The sequence below is a fragment of the Lithobates pipiens genome, unplaced genomic scaffold (genome assembly GCF_037356315.1).
Source record: "Lithobates pipiens isolate NorthernLeopardFrog02 unplaced genomic scaffold, aLitPip1_a1.2 Scaffold_16, whole genome shotgun sequence".
Taxonomy (NCBI): Eukaryota; Metazoa; Chordata; class Amphibia; order Anura; family Ranidae; genus Lithobates; species Lithobates pipiens.
The window spans coordinates 401,015,625-401,034,147 of record NW_027507748.1 but is presented as its reverse complement, the minus strand read 5'-3'; the positions used below and the strand labels follow the sequence as shown (position 1 = coordinate 401,034,147).

Below are 18,523 nucleotides of genomic sequence, written 5' to 3'. Positions count from 1 at the left end.
GCAAATGTCCAAAAGAGGTCAGCTCTAAGATTGTGACTGTAGAGTGCATGCACTTTCACTTCTGATGGTAGAAGTCTCCAGCAGTGAAACAAAAAAATAAATAAATAAATAAAAATTAAGACACACACACCAATTTTATTTTTACACTACATTAGGAAGAATTGGTACTTGTGCACTGCAATCAGCTGGTCTGGACTGGTTACAGAGATCCTCATTTGCTCTAAACATTTGCAAGGGGGAAGGAATTTGTTTCACCTGGTGGCAGAAACCTCCAGTGAAAACAGGAAATTGCAATTTTTCTTTATACTAATAAGGCGTCTTTTAACCACTTGCTTACTGGGCACTTAAACCCCCCTCAGTCCCAGACCAATTTTCAGCTTTCAGCGCTGATGCAATTTTTCCCCACAAATAGAGCTTTCTTTTGGTGGTATTTAATTACAGCTGGGAGTTTTATTTTTTGCTAAACAAAAAAAGATGCAAAAAAAAAAAAAAAAAACCATGTTTAATAGTTTGTTATAAAATTTTGCAAACAGGTCATTTTTCCTCCTTCATTGAAGTGCGCTGATGAGGTGGCACTGATAGGCTGCACTGGTGAGCACTGATAGGCATAGTTAAGGCGGCACCGATGGGCACGGATGGGTGGCACTAAGGGGCACTGATAGGTACCACTGATAGATGGGACTGCTGGGCACTGGTAGATGACACTGATGGGCACGGATATGTGGCACTGGGGTGCAGCACCTTTGTTGAGGCAGATTGTGGGCGCTGCTGGGTGGCACTGTGGGCGCTGCTGGGTGGCACTGTGGGCGCTGCTGGGTGGCACTGTGGGCACTGGCAGGGCTGGCCGTGATCGGGACTGATGTCCCGATCACGGCCGCCGGTGATCGGCTCTTTTTTTCTCCTCGCGGAATAATAGCCGATTACCAGTTCCGTTATATCACATGATCAGCTGTAATTGGCTGACAGCTGATCACATAAGGGGTCGGGATCGACCCCTTGCTCTGATCGGTGATCAGGCGAGTCTCATAGACTCGCCGATCACAGAGCGTGCGCGCCCCTCGTGCACGGGACTACGTCAATAGACGTAGTCCCGGAAAAGGAGATCCGCGCTGTAGCCGTCATTCGGCTATAGCGCGGGTCTCAAGTGGTTAAACATCTATACACACATAGCAGGCGTTTTACCCAGGGACAACATGAATGAGCACTTACGTTTTTTCATATTCTAGAGACACATTGCATGTAAGAATAAATGCGTCTTCAACTCTCTTTTTCATGTCTGGATGGCGAGCCCCATGATCAAGTACTAGCCCTCTTATAAGCCTAAAGGAAAGAAACAAATCAAATCTGAGAAACAGAAGTAAAACAAGGAATGCAAAACACACTAAAGAGGAAAACTGTACTCAAGTGTGCAGACATGCTAAACAGAATGCCATAGGAAAGCACAGTTGAAGTTAACTCTAGCATGGTGTCCGACACCAAAAAAAATTAAAAAATCACCACACGACTATACAGAAATCACCCATTCAGGCAAATAGAACTTAAGTGCACACATTTTATGTAAAGGCCTCTTACGGTACAAGACTAAAGAGCAAGTGTGGTTCCAACCAATATAAAATAGAACCATTGTAAACCAAAACACACTTGTGAGGAATTCTGCAAAGGAAAAGTAATTTTGTATTTTTCAAACAGCATACCAAAAAGCATTACAACCCCTGAAGTTTCAATGCTCTTCTGTATCTGTATGCCACCTCCCCCCATAACATGACAGCACCTGGTTGAGCAGACAAGACAAGCTGCAGCTAAACACTTTTTTTTTTTTTACAAGTGAAAAAAAAAAAGAAAAAACCACACACACACACACACACACACACACACACACACACACACACACACACTACACCTGGGAAAGCTATACTAGCCATTATTGCATATACAGTAAGCAGCAAAAAGATTAGTACTTGTGTACAATGTTTTGTAAAAATGCATTTATACTTATTGAACACATCACTGCCAGATTTTGGCAGCACCTATATTATGATCAAATATTTTCAAAGGACACGAAGGGAAAATTTAGAACCAAAATATCAAAGGAGCATCTTGAGAACTCATTGATAATTGCTACATCAATTGAACCAGATATTGACGCGTGTGTTTATCAGAAACCGTGTCAAATATCTCACTAGGTTGATGTTGCCCTCTTACTTTTAGAAATAAATTGTTCTAAAACAAAAGAAAAATATATCAGTGATTGTTAACTTGTGATCTGCCCAGCCTTTTCTGTTCATCAGCTATCAGTGTAGCTTATGTGTGGCCCAAGACAATTCTTCTTCCAATGTGGCCCAAGAAGGACAACAGTTTGTACACCCCTGCTTTAAAGAGCAAGGTAAAATACCCCAGATTATAAGGAATGGTCATAAAAATTATTTATTGGAAAAGTTTATCATACTACATAACAATCAAATAGGTTACATGGTCAAGAAATTGCCCAACAAAATATTTCATTCAGCAGCAGAGCTCACCAACGCTAGTGCTGCCCAAATGAAAGCTCTACTTACGTGGTATCGCTTTCGGTTTTATGCTTCATCTCCATAATTTCAACCATGTACAAGTCAATTGGCTCATTTTCTTGTCTTATGGCAAGAACAGAATCCACAACTGCCTGCAAGAAAGGCAAGAGCTGAATAAAACTTTCCAAAAGAGGTTACAGCATATCAGTTTGGTGGATTCCAATCACAGAAAAGCTGAAATCTAACTACACAGAAGAAAATCTACCAGAGGTTTCTGTGACAAGTATATTGCTTTGAACATTTCTTTTAATCACAAATATGGACTCCTATAAGACCTCAATGAAACTTCAGCATCAACATCTTGCAAACATGAACCATTTATGAATTATATCTACAGATGTCAATTGGATTTGGTTTTGATACACACACAGCGGGGAAGAAAAAAAAAAAAAAAAAAAAAAAAAAAAAGATTAACAGCATGCGGAAGCCAATGTAACAAATTATACTGGTAGCCTTGAAGTGATTGTTAAGTCTCTTAAACAAAAAAACAAAAACAAAAAAAAAAAAATGTTACACGTACCTGCTCTGTGCAGTGGATTTGTACAGAGCAGCCTGGAGCCTCCTCTTCTTGGGTCTCTTTGCTGCTCCTGACGAGTGCCCCCAAAGCCCAGCAGCTTACTATGGGGGCAACGGAGCCGAGCTGCTGCTCCATGTGTCCATTCAGAGATGTAGCTGCCATTCGGACTCGGCCCCTCTCTCTCCCAATTGGCTGACATTGATTGACAGCCGCGGCAGCCAATGGCACTGCGGCTGTGCTTCAGCCAATCAGGAGTCTCCAAGCTGGCCAAGGCAATCACGGACATCGCAAGAGATAGATGAAGCTCATGGTAATAATTATGCGTTGTTGGGGTGGCTGCTACACAGGTTTTTTTTTTAATCATAATACATAGAATGCATCAAGATAAAAAACCTTTTGCCTTTACAATTCCTTTAACTCTTAAAGCAGTTGTAAATCCATATACATTTACCTTAGAATAGGGCACATCACTAATAATTCAAACAGAAAATGCCATTTAAGAAAGGCAAGTTGTGTGTTGACTGCTTATTTGTGAAACGATTGGGACCATGTGTACTGAGGTGGCATTGCTGCAAAGGCTGGATGAGCCTGCAGATTGATGCCACAAAGGAAATAGGAAGACAGAGTGGTGGGCATGTTCAATAGGTAATGTTATAAACAAACAAAAATTAAGGGCACAGATCTGCAAGTGTATTAGGGATGCTTTTCAGGCGACCCCCCCCCCCTCCCAGTGGCGCTCCTCCTCTTCGGTGACTACCCCCTCGCAGAGCTGACTTCCATGGGGGCACCTGTGTGGGCACGCTCCTGAGTCCTGCTGCTGTATCCATTGACAGAAAGCAGCCCCACCCCGTGTCACTGGATTTGATTGACAGCAGCGGGAGCAAATGGCTCCCGCTGCTATCAATCGGTTAGGGGCACAGCTGTAGCACTGAAGGTTTTTCAGCTTAATGCATTAAGCTGAAAAACCCTGAGACTTTACAATGCCTTTAAAAGCTCCTAGAAAAAAAATTGCACTTGATTTGATTGCAATTTGAATTTTTACGTGCAAAAAGATGTGCATTTTTATTTTTTTACAAAATGTAAACTTATTTTTTAAGCATTAGAATTGGATGTGGAAGTGAGATTCTGGCAGATGCAGGATTAATAAAAGCACTATTTTCAAGCTGAAGGCTTCCAGGGTGAACGAAACACAGGTCGAATGTGGCTGGTCAAGCAAAAAACTGTTTCCTTCTTACACACGCAAACTCTAATATGTGATGCACAAGGTTTGACACACATCATTGAGATGAACAAAGTCCAGCTGCTTAACCAGTTCCCACCAGACCTATAGCAAAGTGATGGCCGGGTGGTGGTTCAGTTATCCTGACTGGGCGTCATATGACGTCCTTCAGGATAACGGCCTCCGTGCACCCGAGGGGGCGCATATCGCGGCGATCGGTGTGTCAGTCTGACACACCGCTACACCGATCTTGGTAAAGAGCATCCGATGGAGGCTCTTTACCACGTGATCAGCCCTGTCCAATCACAATGTCAACAGGAAAAGCCGTTGCTGGGCTTTTCCTCACTCGCGTCTGACAGACAAGAGTAGAGGAGAGCTGATCAGCGGCTCTCCAGACAGGGGGGGTCTTTTTTTTTTTTTTTATCAGCACAGCCCCCCCCCCCCGGATGCCCACACTAGACCACCAGGGAAGGGGCAACATGACCATCCATATGTGCAAATTATTCCCAATCTGTGCCCACAAATGGGCATTGACTGGCACCATTATACAACATGTGATGCCTAGCAATGCCACCTACTAGTGCCGTCATATCAATGCCTGTCATTTACAAAAAGTTAACAGAAAAAGAAAAAAACTTTTCAGAATTTTTGGTCTTTATTTGTTGCGCAAAAAAAAACAAACCGCAGGAGGTGATAAAATACCACCAAAACAAAGCTCTATTTGTGGGAACAAAATGATAAAACATTTGTTTGGGTACAGAGTTGTATGACCGCGCAATTGTGATTCAAATTGCGATCCCGCTGAAAGCTAAAAATTGGCTTGGACAGGAAGGTGTATAAGTGCCTGGTATTGAAGTGGTTAAAGGTGAGCCGGCATGGCTGCATGTTCTCTGGAATAGAGTGCATGCCCTGTTGCAGCTGCAGTGATTCAAGTGAACAAGACGTCGGACTTCTTGTTCACTTCACATCATTGAGAGGTGTCAAAAAGCAATTTGATACAGAGGCATAAAAACATCCACACCAAAAAAACACCAGCTGAAAAGGTAATATCACATCATAAATCTAGTATACTGCTTACGATTCTGTGTACACTTCAGTGCGTACATTAAAACTCAAACATGGCACTGGACCCAGATGTTAACACAAATAAAGTTGAGAGAGGGGATATATGGGAACAGATTTTTGTTCCCACTAATTGCAGTTACCTCTGTTAAAATATCAGCCAACTCAGCATGGACTTTGGTGCGAAGTGATGTCCGGGCCACATTGATAAGAGTCTCTCTATCCATCTCCTTGGACACCTTGACCTCATCCAAAACTTTAAGTGCTTTAATTTTTGCAGCTTCAAACCCTTCTGTGACAATTCTTGGATGAAGACCCTTAAAAGCAACAATAATCTTTGGGTTAAAAAAAATGTTATGAAAAAAAAAGTGTACAAGACTAACATTGTTGAGGAATAAGTGCAACACCTTTCTCAGGACTGCAAATGTGTAGTAGCTGGTCTACAAGATATTATGAATTATGCTAACTATTCTAACAGGCTATTCTTCCGTCAGAATGGATTTCTGGCTCCCGACAAAACAAATAGCTATTGAGAAAAGATCTGACTCAGTACAGTGCATTCATAAAGTATTTAGATCCCTTCACTTTTTCAATTTTATTACGTTGCAGCCTGATGCTACAGTTGTGCGCATTCCCCCCCCCCCCCCCCACCCACATTAACCTAAACTCAATACCCCCATAACGTCAAAGTAAAAACAGAATTTTAAAAAATGTCTGAAGTTAATAATAAAAAAAAAAAAATGGAAATATCGCATGTGCTTAACTATTCAGACCCTTTACTCAAGTACTTTGTTAAGCACCTTTGGCAGCAATTACAGCCTCAAGTCTTTTTTGGGTATGACCCGACAAGCTTTGCACACCTGGATGGGGGGGGGGGGGGGGGGGCATTTTGCACTGAATAGAGCCATCTGTCGTGCCACTGCCATAAAGCTCAGATTGGTGGAGAGCTGAAAAGATGGTTGTCTCATCTCCACACATGATCAAATCCACCCCCATCATCTCCATGATCTCCACCCCCATCAAATCATTCTCTGCAGCTATTACCTTTTGTACCCCCCCCCCCCTTAGAGCGTAAGCTCTACAAGCAGGACCCTCTCGTACCTTTTGTATTGGTTTGTATTGAACTGTACTGCAATTGTGTAAATGATAAAGCACCGCGTAAACTGTTGGCACTATATAAATCATGTATAATAATAATGATAATCTCTGGAGCTCAGTCAGAGTGACCATTGGGTTGTTGGTCAACTTATCAAGGCCCTTCTGCCCGGACTGCTCCATTTGGCTGGGCAACCAGCTATTGAAAAGAGTCCTGGTTGTGCCAAACTTCCTCCGTTTGAGAATGGAGTCCACTGTGGTTTTGGAAGCCTTTCGTGCAGCAGAAAGGTTTTGTAGCCTTCCCCAAATTAGTGCATTGCAATAATTCTGTCCGAGCTCTACAGGCAGTTCCTTCGACCTCATGGCTTTTGCTCTAATATAGTATGCAGTCAGCTGTGAGACCTTTTATAGAGAGGGGTGTGTCTTTCAAATCATGCCCAGTCAATTTACCATAGGTGGACGCCAATCAAGGTGTAGAAACATCCCAGCAATGATCAAGAGAAATGGGAAGCACCTGAACTAAATTTTATAATACATACAATTATTTAATAAAAATATGTCCAAAATGCACTTTGTCATTATGGGGTTGAGTGTAGATTAACCACTTCCCGACCGGCACACACACATATACGACAGCAGAATGGCACAGACAGGCAAATGGGCGTACAGGTACGCCCCTTTAAATTTGCCGCCCTGCCATCGAGCGCCGGTCAGGACCTCCGTGAGTCCGATCGTCTCACGGGGAGGAAGAACGGAGAGATGCTAAAGTAAACAAACATCTCCCTGTTCTGTCTAGCAACAGTGACACTGATCTCTGCTCCCTGTGATTGGAGCAGAGATCAGTGATGTGTACAACACAGCCACGCCTCCCAACAGTTAGCAACACGCCCCTAGGACACAACACCAATACTGCCAGTGTCATTTACACAGGAATCAGTGCATTTTTATAGCACTGATTGCTGTATAAATGACAATGGTCCCAAAAATGTCCGATGTGTCCGCCATAATGTCGCAGTCACAAAAAAAAAAAATTTTTTTTTTTTATAAAACTATCCCCTATTTTGTAAATGCTATAACTTTTGCGCAAACCAATCAATACATTTTTTTTTATTTTTTACAAAAAGAATACATATCGGCCGAAACTAATGAAAAAGTTTATTTTTTTTAATTATACATTTTTGGGGGATATTTATTATAGTAAAAAGTAAAAAATAATGTGCTTTTTTCAAAATTGTCGCTCTTTATTTATAGCGCAAAAAATAAGGGGTGATCAAATACCACCAAAAAATAAAAAAATAAAAGCTCTATTTGTGGGGAAAAAACCCGTCAAGTTTGTTTGGGAGCCACGTCGCACAATTGTCAGTTAAAGCGGCGCAGTGCCAAATCGCAAAAAGTGGTCTGGTCTTAAGCCAGCAAAATGGTCCGGTCTGAAAGTGGTTAATGAAAATAAAGAATGAATTGAAAACTACTAAATATAAGGCTGCAATATAACAAAATTGAAAAAGTGAGGAGGGCCTGAATACTTTATGAACTGTAGCTACAGCGGTGCTTTTGAGACACAGAAGTAAAAAAAAATTAAAAATTTGAAATTAACGCGAAAGAAACACTGTACCTGTGCAGTTCTGTCACAAACACACTTTGTAATTTCCAAATTAAAACTTCACTATTTAGAATAAAAAATGTTCATTATATGTATACCACACAATACCTCAGATATGTAAAGGTCTGCTTGTTTTAGAAGTTCTCCAATAATCAGAACATTGGAGGTGGTTCCATCTCCAGTAATGTCATCTTGTGCTGTAGCTACTTTAGCTATCAGAGAGGCTGTTGGATGCTGAATTTGCTAAAAATTAAACAGAGAAAGTCACTTAATACCATAGTTACTGCAACAGCCTAATACAGAAAATGTGTGTACTTTATATCCTTATGCACATGATCGCTTTAATGGGATTTGAGTTTCAGTAATTTTTTCTATAGATTTATTGTACGCTTCGTTTAAGCACAAGGTCATTTGTGTATTCATTTTTTGATATTACACTAGGTACTTCAAACAGTAGACCTGAAAGTAAAGGCATAATGTGCATACTAGCACATTATGTGAAACTTACCTGCAAACAAAGCCCTCATCGTCCCTGCTGGAGGCCACATCCATCTACGCCCATCTTTCTTCCCAGTCTGTGGATCCCGGTTGTGTGACTGGCCGAAACCGCGTGACTTGACTCCTGCACATGCATAGGAGCCGCCGGTCATGGCACAGGGCTCTAAAGAAATGGCACAGGTGGCCATTCCTTCAGAGTGCATGCGCCGATCAAGTCACTGGCGCAGTATATAGTATTCATCTCCTAAACTGTTAAAGTTTGAGATATTTACAGTACCTATAGGCAAGCCTTATAGGCTTACCTACATATACAAACATTAGAGAAGTCTACTCCCTCTTTAAAAGGGGACAGTGCATCATTTTTTGAGGTTAAAGAGGAAGTAAACCCTTCCAAACAACTTGGACCTACAGGTAAGCCTAGATTAAGGCTTACCTGTAGGTCCAAGTAATATCTCCTAAACCTATATGGTTTAGGAGATATTTGCCCGAAAATGGGCACCGCTGTCTACGGCGCATGCGCCGTAGACAGCGGTGCGCAGGCGCACTAAATGCGGCAAGTCCAAGAATGGATTTGCCTAATTTGTCGACTCCCGTGCGCATGCGCGGGAGTGACGTCATCGCGGCTTCGCCGAATGGCAGCGGCGGAGCTGCGAGACGCGACTCCCGTGCGCATGCGCGGGAGTGACGTCATCGCGGCTGCGCCGCTGTGATTCGTCGGAGCTGCGAGACGCCACCAGCAACATGGATGCGGCGGACTACAGGGGACAGCAGCGACTTCGCTGGCTCCTGTGTCAGGTAAGTGACACATAATGAGCTACTATGCGATGCATAGTAGTCCATCATGCTTTACCTTTGCAGGGAAAAAAAGAGGAAGTAAACCCATCAGGGTTTACTTCCTCTTTAAGCATTTTGTTTATCTAGTATTTGGATATCTATGGTGCACCAGTCACTGATATTTATATTTGATATACGGAGCACAGGTAGTTTACTGTATTTAATACCGAAGACAGGGCTAGCCAAAATAATGGTTGGGACAATACCAGCTTGTTTTCAATGAACACCAACAGCTGTGAACTGGTACTGTCATCCTTTCCTCTACAATAGAGCTGCTTTTAAGAAATTTTCAAAACAGACTGGAAAAATAATGCATGATAACGTGCAGCTCCAATTGTCAGAAGTAATGGTTCCAACTTCCTGGCATCGTAGAAATGCCACAATAAATCAACAAAATCTTGAAATTAAGGGCATGGCTCAATTACCAAGCGGCCTATAGTCACCTTAGCTGAGAATACAGTTTCAGAAAAATCTTTCTGACCCAACATACAGCACCCAGTGTGCTGTGCAAAATTAGAAAAATTATTTCACTTCATCTGCACCTGAATCTGCTTGATAAATCAGTGAGTGAAAGGATCAGAGCATCCCTGGCCCAAAACCATTTGCCATCCTTTCTAACCTTCAGGCTTTTCAGGGAGGGGGTTTGCAATCTTACCATATGCTTTTCTACGGAAGCAAGATTAAGGTGTTAATAAAACCAGGAGCCGGCATTCAAGATACTTTGTCTCCCACAGTACACAACATGAAAATGCATTCATTTTAGTAAATGTAGACTGCTATATACTGCTGGAGAGAAGTTATTTAGCAGTTTGAGACTTCCAACAGTGTCTGGTTAAAGCTTGTAAGAGGAGTTTTCACACTGCACTGGATGTCCTATCAGGATCCAGGAACCCTGACCCTCTGTCTAGACAGTGCCGATTGGCCCCTGGTGCCATGTATCAGTGCCACGTATCAGTGTCCTGGTGCTTCAGGGCCTTCAAAAGTTTAATAGATAGTCAAATTAGATGTGTAATTTATGCTCCTAGAATATGTGACGGTGCTCCCTGCATGTTGGGCCTCTCTAAGTGGGCAGGCTGTGGAAAAGTCCCACACATGTGGCATCGTAATACTCAGGAGTAGCAGAATGTATTTTGGGACATTTGTGGTATACACATGCCACGTGAGAGAAATAACCTATTACGACAATTTTGTGGAAAAAATTAAAATAAAAAAAAAGCTTAATTTTGCAAAGAATTGTGGAAAAAAATGACAACATCAAAAAGCTCACCAAATACCTTAGAATGTCTACTTTTAGAAAAAAAAAAGGGGGGTCATTTGGGGGGTATTTGTACTTTCCTGGCTTGTTTGGGTCGCAAGGAATGAGATCGGCCACCAGTACATCAGATGTGATCAGTTTTATGCGATTCGCACCACAGCTTGTAGACTCTTTCACAAAGACCAAATAATACCAATATGGGTTATTTTTTACCAAAGATAAGTAGCAGTATAAATTGTGGCCAAAATTTATGAAGAAAAATCAATAATTTGCATAATTTTTATCACAGAAATAAAAATGCGTTTTTCCCCCCAAAATTGTAGTTATTTTTTCATTTATAGGGCAAAAAATAAAAAAACCCAGAGGTGATCAAATACCACCAAGAGAAAGCTCAATTTGTGGGGGAAAAAAAAAGGACAAAAAATTAATTTGGGTACAGTGTTGCATGACTGAGTAATTGTCATTCAAAGTGTGAGCACCGAAAGCTGAAAATTGGTCTGGGCAGGAGGGGTGTTTAAGTGCCCAGTAGGCAAGTGGTTAAAGGAGCTGCAGGAATATCTGGCAAGTACTGGCTGTGTGGTACATGTGACAACCACCTCCCTTATTCTTCATATATCTGGGCCATGGTAAAAGACTCATACCCAAAAAGACAGTGCTGTGTAAACAAACAAAACAAAAAAAGGTGCTTCGGCAAAGTATTCGTTTAAGGGTGTGCACACTTAGGCTGCTTTCACGCAGGTGCCATTTTTAGCACCTGCAAAGCGCCCTAAAACAGCAGCTGCCGTGTCTCCAGTATTGGAGTGCTGCGCTCGCAGAGCAGTCAAAAAAGTCCTGCAAGCCGCATCTTTGGAGCGCTGCATTTACTGCTCCTAAAGCGCCCCTTGAAAACAATGGGGCAGCGCTACAATGGTTTTAACCCTTTTTCGGCCAGTAGCGGGGGTTAAAACTGCCCCACTAGCAGTCGCTAAAACTACGCTAAGCGCAGCTAAATACAGCGCCACTTTACCGCCAGTGCTCGCAACGCACCAGCGTTCAAGTAGCCTTAGGCAACCATATTGTTATTTATTCTTACTTACCTCCACCTAAAATATTCGTTTGTTTTTCAACCGAGTTGTACAGTTTATAGGTCACATTAAAAACGTGGAAAAGGTTCTGAAATGATTTCTCTTCGTCTTTTTTTTACATCACAGAAACCTGACATTTTAACAGGGCATGTAGACTTTTTATATCCACTTTAGGTGGAATGTCAGATCTTGTTGACCATAAACAATTCTTTAGGTCCTCACTGCAACAAACTTACCATTTCATGAAGTAAGACATTTCCATCTTTGGTAAGCTTGATGTCACCAGCTCCAGAGACTAGCCTGCAAAAAAACAAAAACAAAATCAGCACTACTAAATCAAACTGCATGAAATATTTTAAAAATAAAATGTTTTAACTTAAGTGACGGACAAAAAAACAAAACAAACACACACTCTCCAAGTAGTTATGTGAAGGGTTCCCAATGTTTTTTCTCAACCAACATAATTTACATGCAATATTCTGTGTGCACCATCATAGCTGAAAAATTACCAATGAAATCTCTAGCCTAAAATGTCCTCACAAAGCAGCTTGTCTTAAAGTTTTGCATGGTTTGTTTTGACTATTCCAATTACTCAAATGGAATGCAAGGTAGAAGAGCCTCCAGACATACCACAAACTAAGCCAGCAAGTGCAAATGATGGACAAAATAAATAAATGGGGATTGAATGCCAAAGGGGGGAGGGACCTATGGCTTCCAACAGGCTGTAAAGTATAGATGTATGCGAGATATGAGAAGGGGGTGAGGGGATAGCCTATGGTCAGTGTGCAGCGATACTGTTCATCACAGGACCCTGAAGAATGTGGCTATCACATTGGAGGAGTGAACATTATTCCTTTACTCTCTACTACATCTGTCAGGTTGATTTAACTGACAATCTGTAAATAGGAGCTTATCCCTTTGATATGCAGATGAAGCGTAAAAAAGTAAAGCGGTCCATAATTTTTTTTTTTTTTTTTTTTTTTTTTTTTTAGGAAAAGCAGGTTTGTTTCTCTAATCATTATTGGGTGAAATTGTTTTTGACTGCAGTGATGAGAGAATTCAAAAAGGAGGAATACGTTTTCTTGAACGAATGAATTTCCAACAGTGTATGCAACTTTCGTTTGGTAAATCCATTTATTTCAAAATTAAAAGTGTAAAGCAGGTACCGTGTGATTGCCGTGGGCCAATCACAACCATAAGAAAGCTCTTGATGAATCCATTCAAGACAGTTTGTTTTTAAAATATGTTATGTGATCGCTATGACCAATCATTGTGATCACTTGATACTCGGTACCTGGTAATTGTAATCCACTGTGTCCAGCTAACACAGTGGTCACAAAAGCGGCCTGCTGCGTGCCCCCAAGCCAAAAAGGCTGGATGATGTACAAAGCCGGGAACTCTGCAGGAAAGCCTGAGATTTTTTTTTTATCTCAGCCTTTCTTGCCTGGGGAAGAGAAGTGAGGTCTTAGCCACCGCACACACGGTCGGACATTCAGACAACAAAATCCGTCTGATTTTTTTCAGACGGATTTTGTCAGAAACTGGTGTTGCATACACATGGTCGGACAAAGTTGTCGGAAAATCTGATCGTTCGGAACGCAATGACGTTATTTAGTTACGATGGGACTACGCTCAGGCTAGTAGCCAATAGCTTTGGTCTCGTAATTTGATCTGAGCATGCGTGGCACTTTGTCCGATCGGAGTTCTCTAAAAACAATCGGACAAAGTCCGATCGGATCATGTTGTCGTAAAATTGTATATCCAGCTCTCAAACTTTGCTGGTCGGACATCCCGACAGAAAAAAAGTCAGATGTAGCCCACACGCGTATGGATTATCCGACAACACGGTCCGATCAGGCATTTTCCGTCGGAATGTCCGACCGTGTGTGTCTAAGGGCTTAGAGGACCTGTCAGACACTATTCCTACGAACAAAAATGATCTACATTTTTTTAAAGGCAAAGTGTAAAAAAAAATAAAAAATAAAAACCATTTTCAAACACCCAAGTGTTCACATGCAGAAGCAAACACATACGTAAACAATGTTCAAACCACATATGTGCGGTATCACCAAGAATGTGTTCAGAGAAATGACAGAGCAATAACTTCAGCCCAAGACCTCCAACGCAAAAAAAAAAAAAAGATTTTTTTTACGTATTTGGGTTTCGCACCATACCACAAGTGTGCGCAATTTTAATAGGCGACATGTGAGCTATTTACTTGGCGCATCCTCATCCATCACATTATACAAAAAAAAAAAAAATACAAAAAAAAGTAAAATTTGGGCTAACTTTACTTTTTTTTTTTATGAAAGCACCCTCCCCCCCCCCAAAAAAAATCATCGCTGCGCAACCACCATGTGACAGAAAAAGTTGCAATGACAGCCATTTTATTCCCCAGGTTCTCCGTTAGGAGAGGAGCACTGGAATTTGCCCGGTGGGCAAGTGGTTAAAGCAGAACTAAACCCTCCTATCCTTTACAGCCAAGGAAACTGCCATCTTAGCCCATCTGATATCGAATTATGGTCCTGCACATATGATCAGCTATAACAGTCATTTGCTGGCTTTACAATTCAGTTGACAGCACAATGGTGACAGTTCTTCACGGAATGCCTGGAATGTAAATATTTAGGGAAACCATTAAATTGGTCGGTTTAGTCCTGCTTTAAGGCTGTGCTAAGGGGCAGTGTGATGCACGATTAATTGCATGGCTCCTTTTTTGTACCAACTTTATTTGAAGTGTACAAAACACACACTTAATTCACTGCAATGTCGGGCATCATGGTGCGCTTCCCAGCATTGCAGTGCGAGGCGGACCTATGTGCTACAATAAAATCTTATCGCAGCATGGGCTATGTTGCTGTGTGAATGTGACACATAGGAAATAATCATTTCCCGTGTCCCCCTTGCGATGACAGACGATTTATAATGCAATAAAACAACTGTCACTGCATAGAGTGTGAATTGGCCCTTAACCACTTTGGAAGGATTTGCCCCCCTCAATGACCAGGCCATTTTTTTTGCAATATGGCACTACGTTACTTTGACAATTGTATGGTCGTGTGACACTATACCCAAACAAAATTTACACCCTTTTTTTTCCTCCCACAAAGAGCACTTTCTTTTGGTGATCACCTCTGCGGTTTTTATTTTTTGTGCTATAAACAAAGACAATTTTTTTTTTCAAAAACTCACCTTTTGCTATAATTCGTATAAAAAAATATAAAAAAAAAAAAAAAAAAATAGAGAGATCTGACCCCAAATTACACTTTTTGGGACCAGTGACATTACTACATTGATTAGTGCCATAAAAATGCACTAATCAATGTAAAAATTATGCTGGCAGGGAAGGGGTTAACACTAGGGGGCGATCAAGGGGTTAACCGGTGTTCCCTCAGTGTGTTCTAATTGTAGGGGGGATGCAGTGACATGACAGATCACTGTTCCCAATCACTGGGAACAGTAGATCTGACATGTCACCTGTCAGAACAGGCAGGCTCCTTGTTTACAAAGACAGTTCCCTATTCTGCTTCCATAATAGACAACCGTGGGTCGCCGGTGTCTTGTCTAATAACGTCCTCCATCGGATAGTGTCCGCTGTGTACTGCGCATGCACAGTACAAAGCAACACAGATTCCGAAAATTGCCGAGGATGAACGGCGCCTGCGCCGTGAGTCCAGGTTCTATCCCCACTATCCAAGTGGACATAGAGTAGGAATAAAAAAAGAGCCGAGCGCAGCGAGGCCGAGCCCAAAGCGTGGCGAGCGAAGCTCGCCCGCGAGGGGCCCTTTAATACTCACAACCCTATGTCCGCTTGGATGGTGGGGCTACCACCTCTACTCACGGCACAGGCGCCGTTTAGCTTCGGAAATTTTCCGAAGCTTCGTCTGCTCCGTACTGCGCATGCGCAGTATGGGGCGGACACTATACGGCAGAACACCGGCAGACATCAAGTGACCCAACGGCACACTCCTGCAACTGCACGAGCCGACGTACAGGAGAGCCAACCTGTTGCAGTATATCTGCGTGAGCAGATCGGCATGTGATTAATTGCTAGCCGACCAGCCACTGCAGTTATACTGCAGCAGATTTGTACGGCTGGGAAAAAAATTGCCGTAGGTATAGGGCTGAAACAACTAATCGATTATGAAATTAATCGATTATTATTTTCATAAATCGATTAATCGGCCACTAACATAATGGTGTTAAAAAAAACTAAAATTAGCCCTTTATAGTACAAAAAGAGCAGATCGCTACTGTAAATATTACTTTCACTGTCCCATATTAAAAAATGAAGCCCTTACAGTAGCGATTTGCTCTTTTTGTACTAATTTTAGTTTTTTTTTTAACCCCATTATGTTACTAAACATCTCAGGCCTGGGTCACACCTGTGTTTTTGGTGCTTTTTGCAGAAACACTCTACAGTTCATTTACATGGTTTCCTATGGGGCATGTTCACATCCATGATTTTTTTTTCAGCTGCTGCATATTTGGAAAAGACAAGCACTTTTTGTTTAAAACAAAACTGTGCTATTTTGTTTTTTTCTTGGTTCAATATACTTCAATGGAGAAACTGCAGAAAAGCATGTAATAACGCATTTTTGCAGAAATTTGTGTTTTTTAATCTGCCCAACAACAAATTGGCCAAAAAAAATTTAAATATACAAATCGCAGCAAAATTACATTTTTTTAAAGGTTATTAACCGAAACAATAATCGGCCAACTAATCGATTATGAAAATAATAGTTGCAGCCCTACGTAGGTACAAGTCGGCTATTTAAGCCGCTATTTCAGGCGCTCGTGCAGCGCATCCCTGGAGCCGATGCATGCAATTGTCAGGTAAAGCGCCGCAGTGCTGTATCGCATAAAAAATAAAATAAAAATGTAATTGCTTGGTCAGGAAGGAGGCAAATCCTTCAGGGCTAAAGTGGTTAAAAGAGGAACTCCAGTATCCTACGTAAAAAATCAAATTCAACTGCTACAAAAACTGCGGCTGACATTTAACAAACATCCGCTCACCTGTCCCAGGATTCAGCGCCATCCTCACCCCAACAGGTTTCACCTCCAGTAGTCTGTCGCCAGCATCTTAAAGCGGTTCTCCACCCTAAAGGGGAAGTTCCGCTAATCGGATCCCTCTCCCCCCCCCGATGCCACAATCGGCACCTTTCAGGTGTTCTGGGAAACAGTTCCCAGGACACAGCGGGGACCAGAAGAGACGCGCAGCAGGGAACCGGCACTGAAGCCGCAACGATTCACTTCCCGATTCCCTGACAGAGGATGGCGGCGAGGGCAGCAGAGAGACGAGCGCTCGCTCGTCATCTGCCGCCGACATCGCTGGACCCTGGGACAGGTAAATGTGATTTTATTAAAAGTCAGCAGCTGCAATATTAGTAGCTGCTGGCTTTTAATATATATATATTTTTTTTTTTAGGTGCAGAACCGCTTTAACTGCGAGCACCTGCTTACAGATTCAAAGCCAGGTGCCCACTGCACATTGTAAGGCTGGGTTAACACTTAAGCAATGCCAGACATCACAAGTGATTTGCACCGTGAGCGCGTCACACGCAATGCAAATACAGCCACACAGTTTGTATGACTGAAATCGCATCAAAATGGTGCAGGACCCTTTTTCCCGGTCCACACTGGAATCGGATTGCATGGGGGTTCAGACCTTTGAGATCCGACTGCACAGTCTGCTCTGCAAACCGATTTGGGGCGTCATTAAGTTTCTATCAGCACCCGCAGTGTGAACTGCCTGCGATTCAGATGCGATGTGGGAACCTTCACAGGAATCGCTGTGAGCCTGGCCTGAATAGTCCCCCAGTGTCTTTGCCCGGGCAGTTGGAGCAGAAGTGGGTGCAGGTAGCTGATGAAATTTGGTACCTGCTGCCCCCCCTGTGCCATTTCATAGTGGGGGTGGGGGGCTTAATGCAGCCCTTAGAAGTGAAGCTCCACTATAGATCAGTGACTGCTATAGGGAATCATGAGAATTAAATCCTACCTATGACACACAAGTCCAGATCAGAGGCAATCGTTATATCAAGTTGGACACCGATCGCTTCATCACACCTAATAAAGTTGTACAAACGCTACTTAGACATAGGAAGAAACAAGGCATCCCCATAGTCAGCACCACGTGGGCTCACACACCATGCCCATATATAGAAGCGCCTCTATGAACCCCCATTCCCCCCACACCAGTGGGCGCTGTCCGGGCTATAAGGCTGCGTGCGCACCCACATAGACGGCCGAGCCGGGTCCCCTAAATGCACACACAGCTCCCTTACATCTTCATGGTCCCCTTAGGCCCGAGGTTGGTCCTCAGCACGTCCTGGAGGCCGCGGGCCGCGCTGATGTTCACCGCGAGAGCCGCCTGGGCTCGGGCCACTTCGGCTTTCGGGTTCAGGGCTTTGACGGCCGACATGATTCAGACTCGTGTGGAACACAATGCGCAGAAACCCTCCGTCACTCCACGCCGCGTCTGACCCTTCCAGAACAATCTAGCGTGCTTAGCCGGCACACACCGCCCTGCGCCAAACCTCATTGGCTCAGCACCCCCCAGTTCTTTGTCATTGGCCGCGTTGTTCTCGTACGTCTGATTATCTCGCGAGATCTCCGGGTAGTTCGTTATCCGTGTGGGGGGAAGTGACATGTGAGTGAGCGTGGTTACTGAGGGAACAGGCAGGAGCGGCCGAGTACAGCAAGTCATGGTGGAGATACAGGCCCAAGTTATTGTAGAAATGGGGGGCTGCAGGTGTCATCTGTACTCAACTGGGGTCTAGAGTTGCTACCCTATAAACCCGAACACATATAAA

At 42.9% G+C, this 18,523-nt stretch overlaps 1 protein-coding gene across 1 annotated transcript in view; it reads right to left on the bottom strand.

The window, feature by feature from the left end:
• The window catches only part of CCT6A (chaperonin containing TCP1 subunit 6A), a 30,238-nt gene extending 11,986 nt beyond the window's left edge, over positions 1–18,252 (bottom strand). Inside the window, exons 1-6 of the mRNA XM_077482333.1 lie at positions 17,996–18,252; positions 11,948–12,011; positions 8,169–8,303; positions 5,509–5,682; positions 2,556–2,659; positions 1,210–1,320 (exon numbers count right to left, since the gene is read on the bottom strand). Coding sequence (XP_077338459.1) covers positions 1,210–1,320; positions 2,556–2,659; positions 5,509–5,682; positions 8,169–8,303; positions 11,948–12,011; positions 17,996–18,132 — 725 coding nt within the window. The 5' untranslated portion in view covers positions 18,133–18,252. The remainder of the gene's footprint in view (positions 1–1,209; positions 1,321–2,555; positions 2,660–5,508; positions 5,683–8,168; positions 8,304–11,947; positions 12,012–17,995) is intronic.
• Positions 18,253–18,523: the final 271 nt, after the last annotated feature.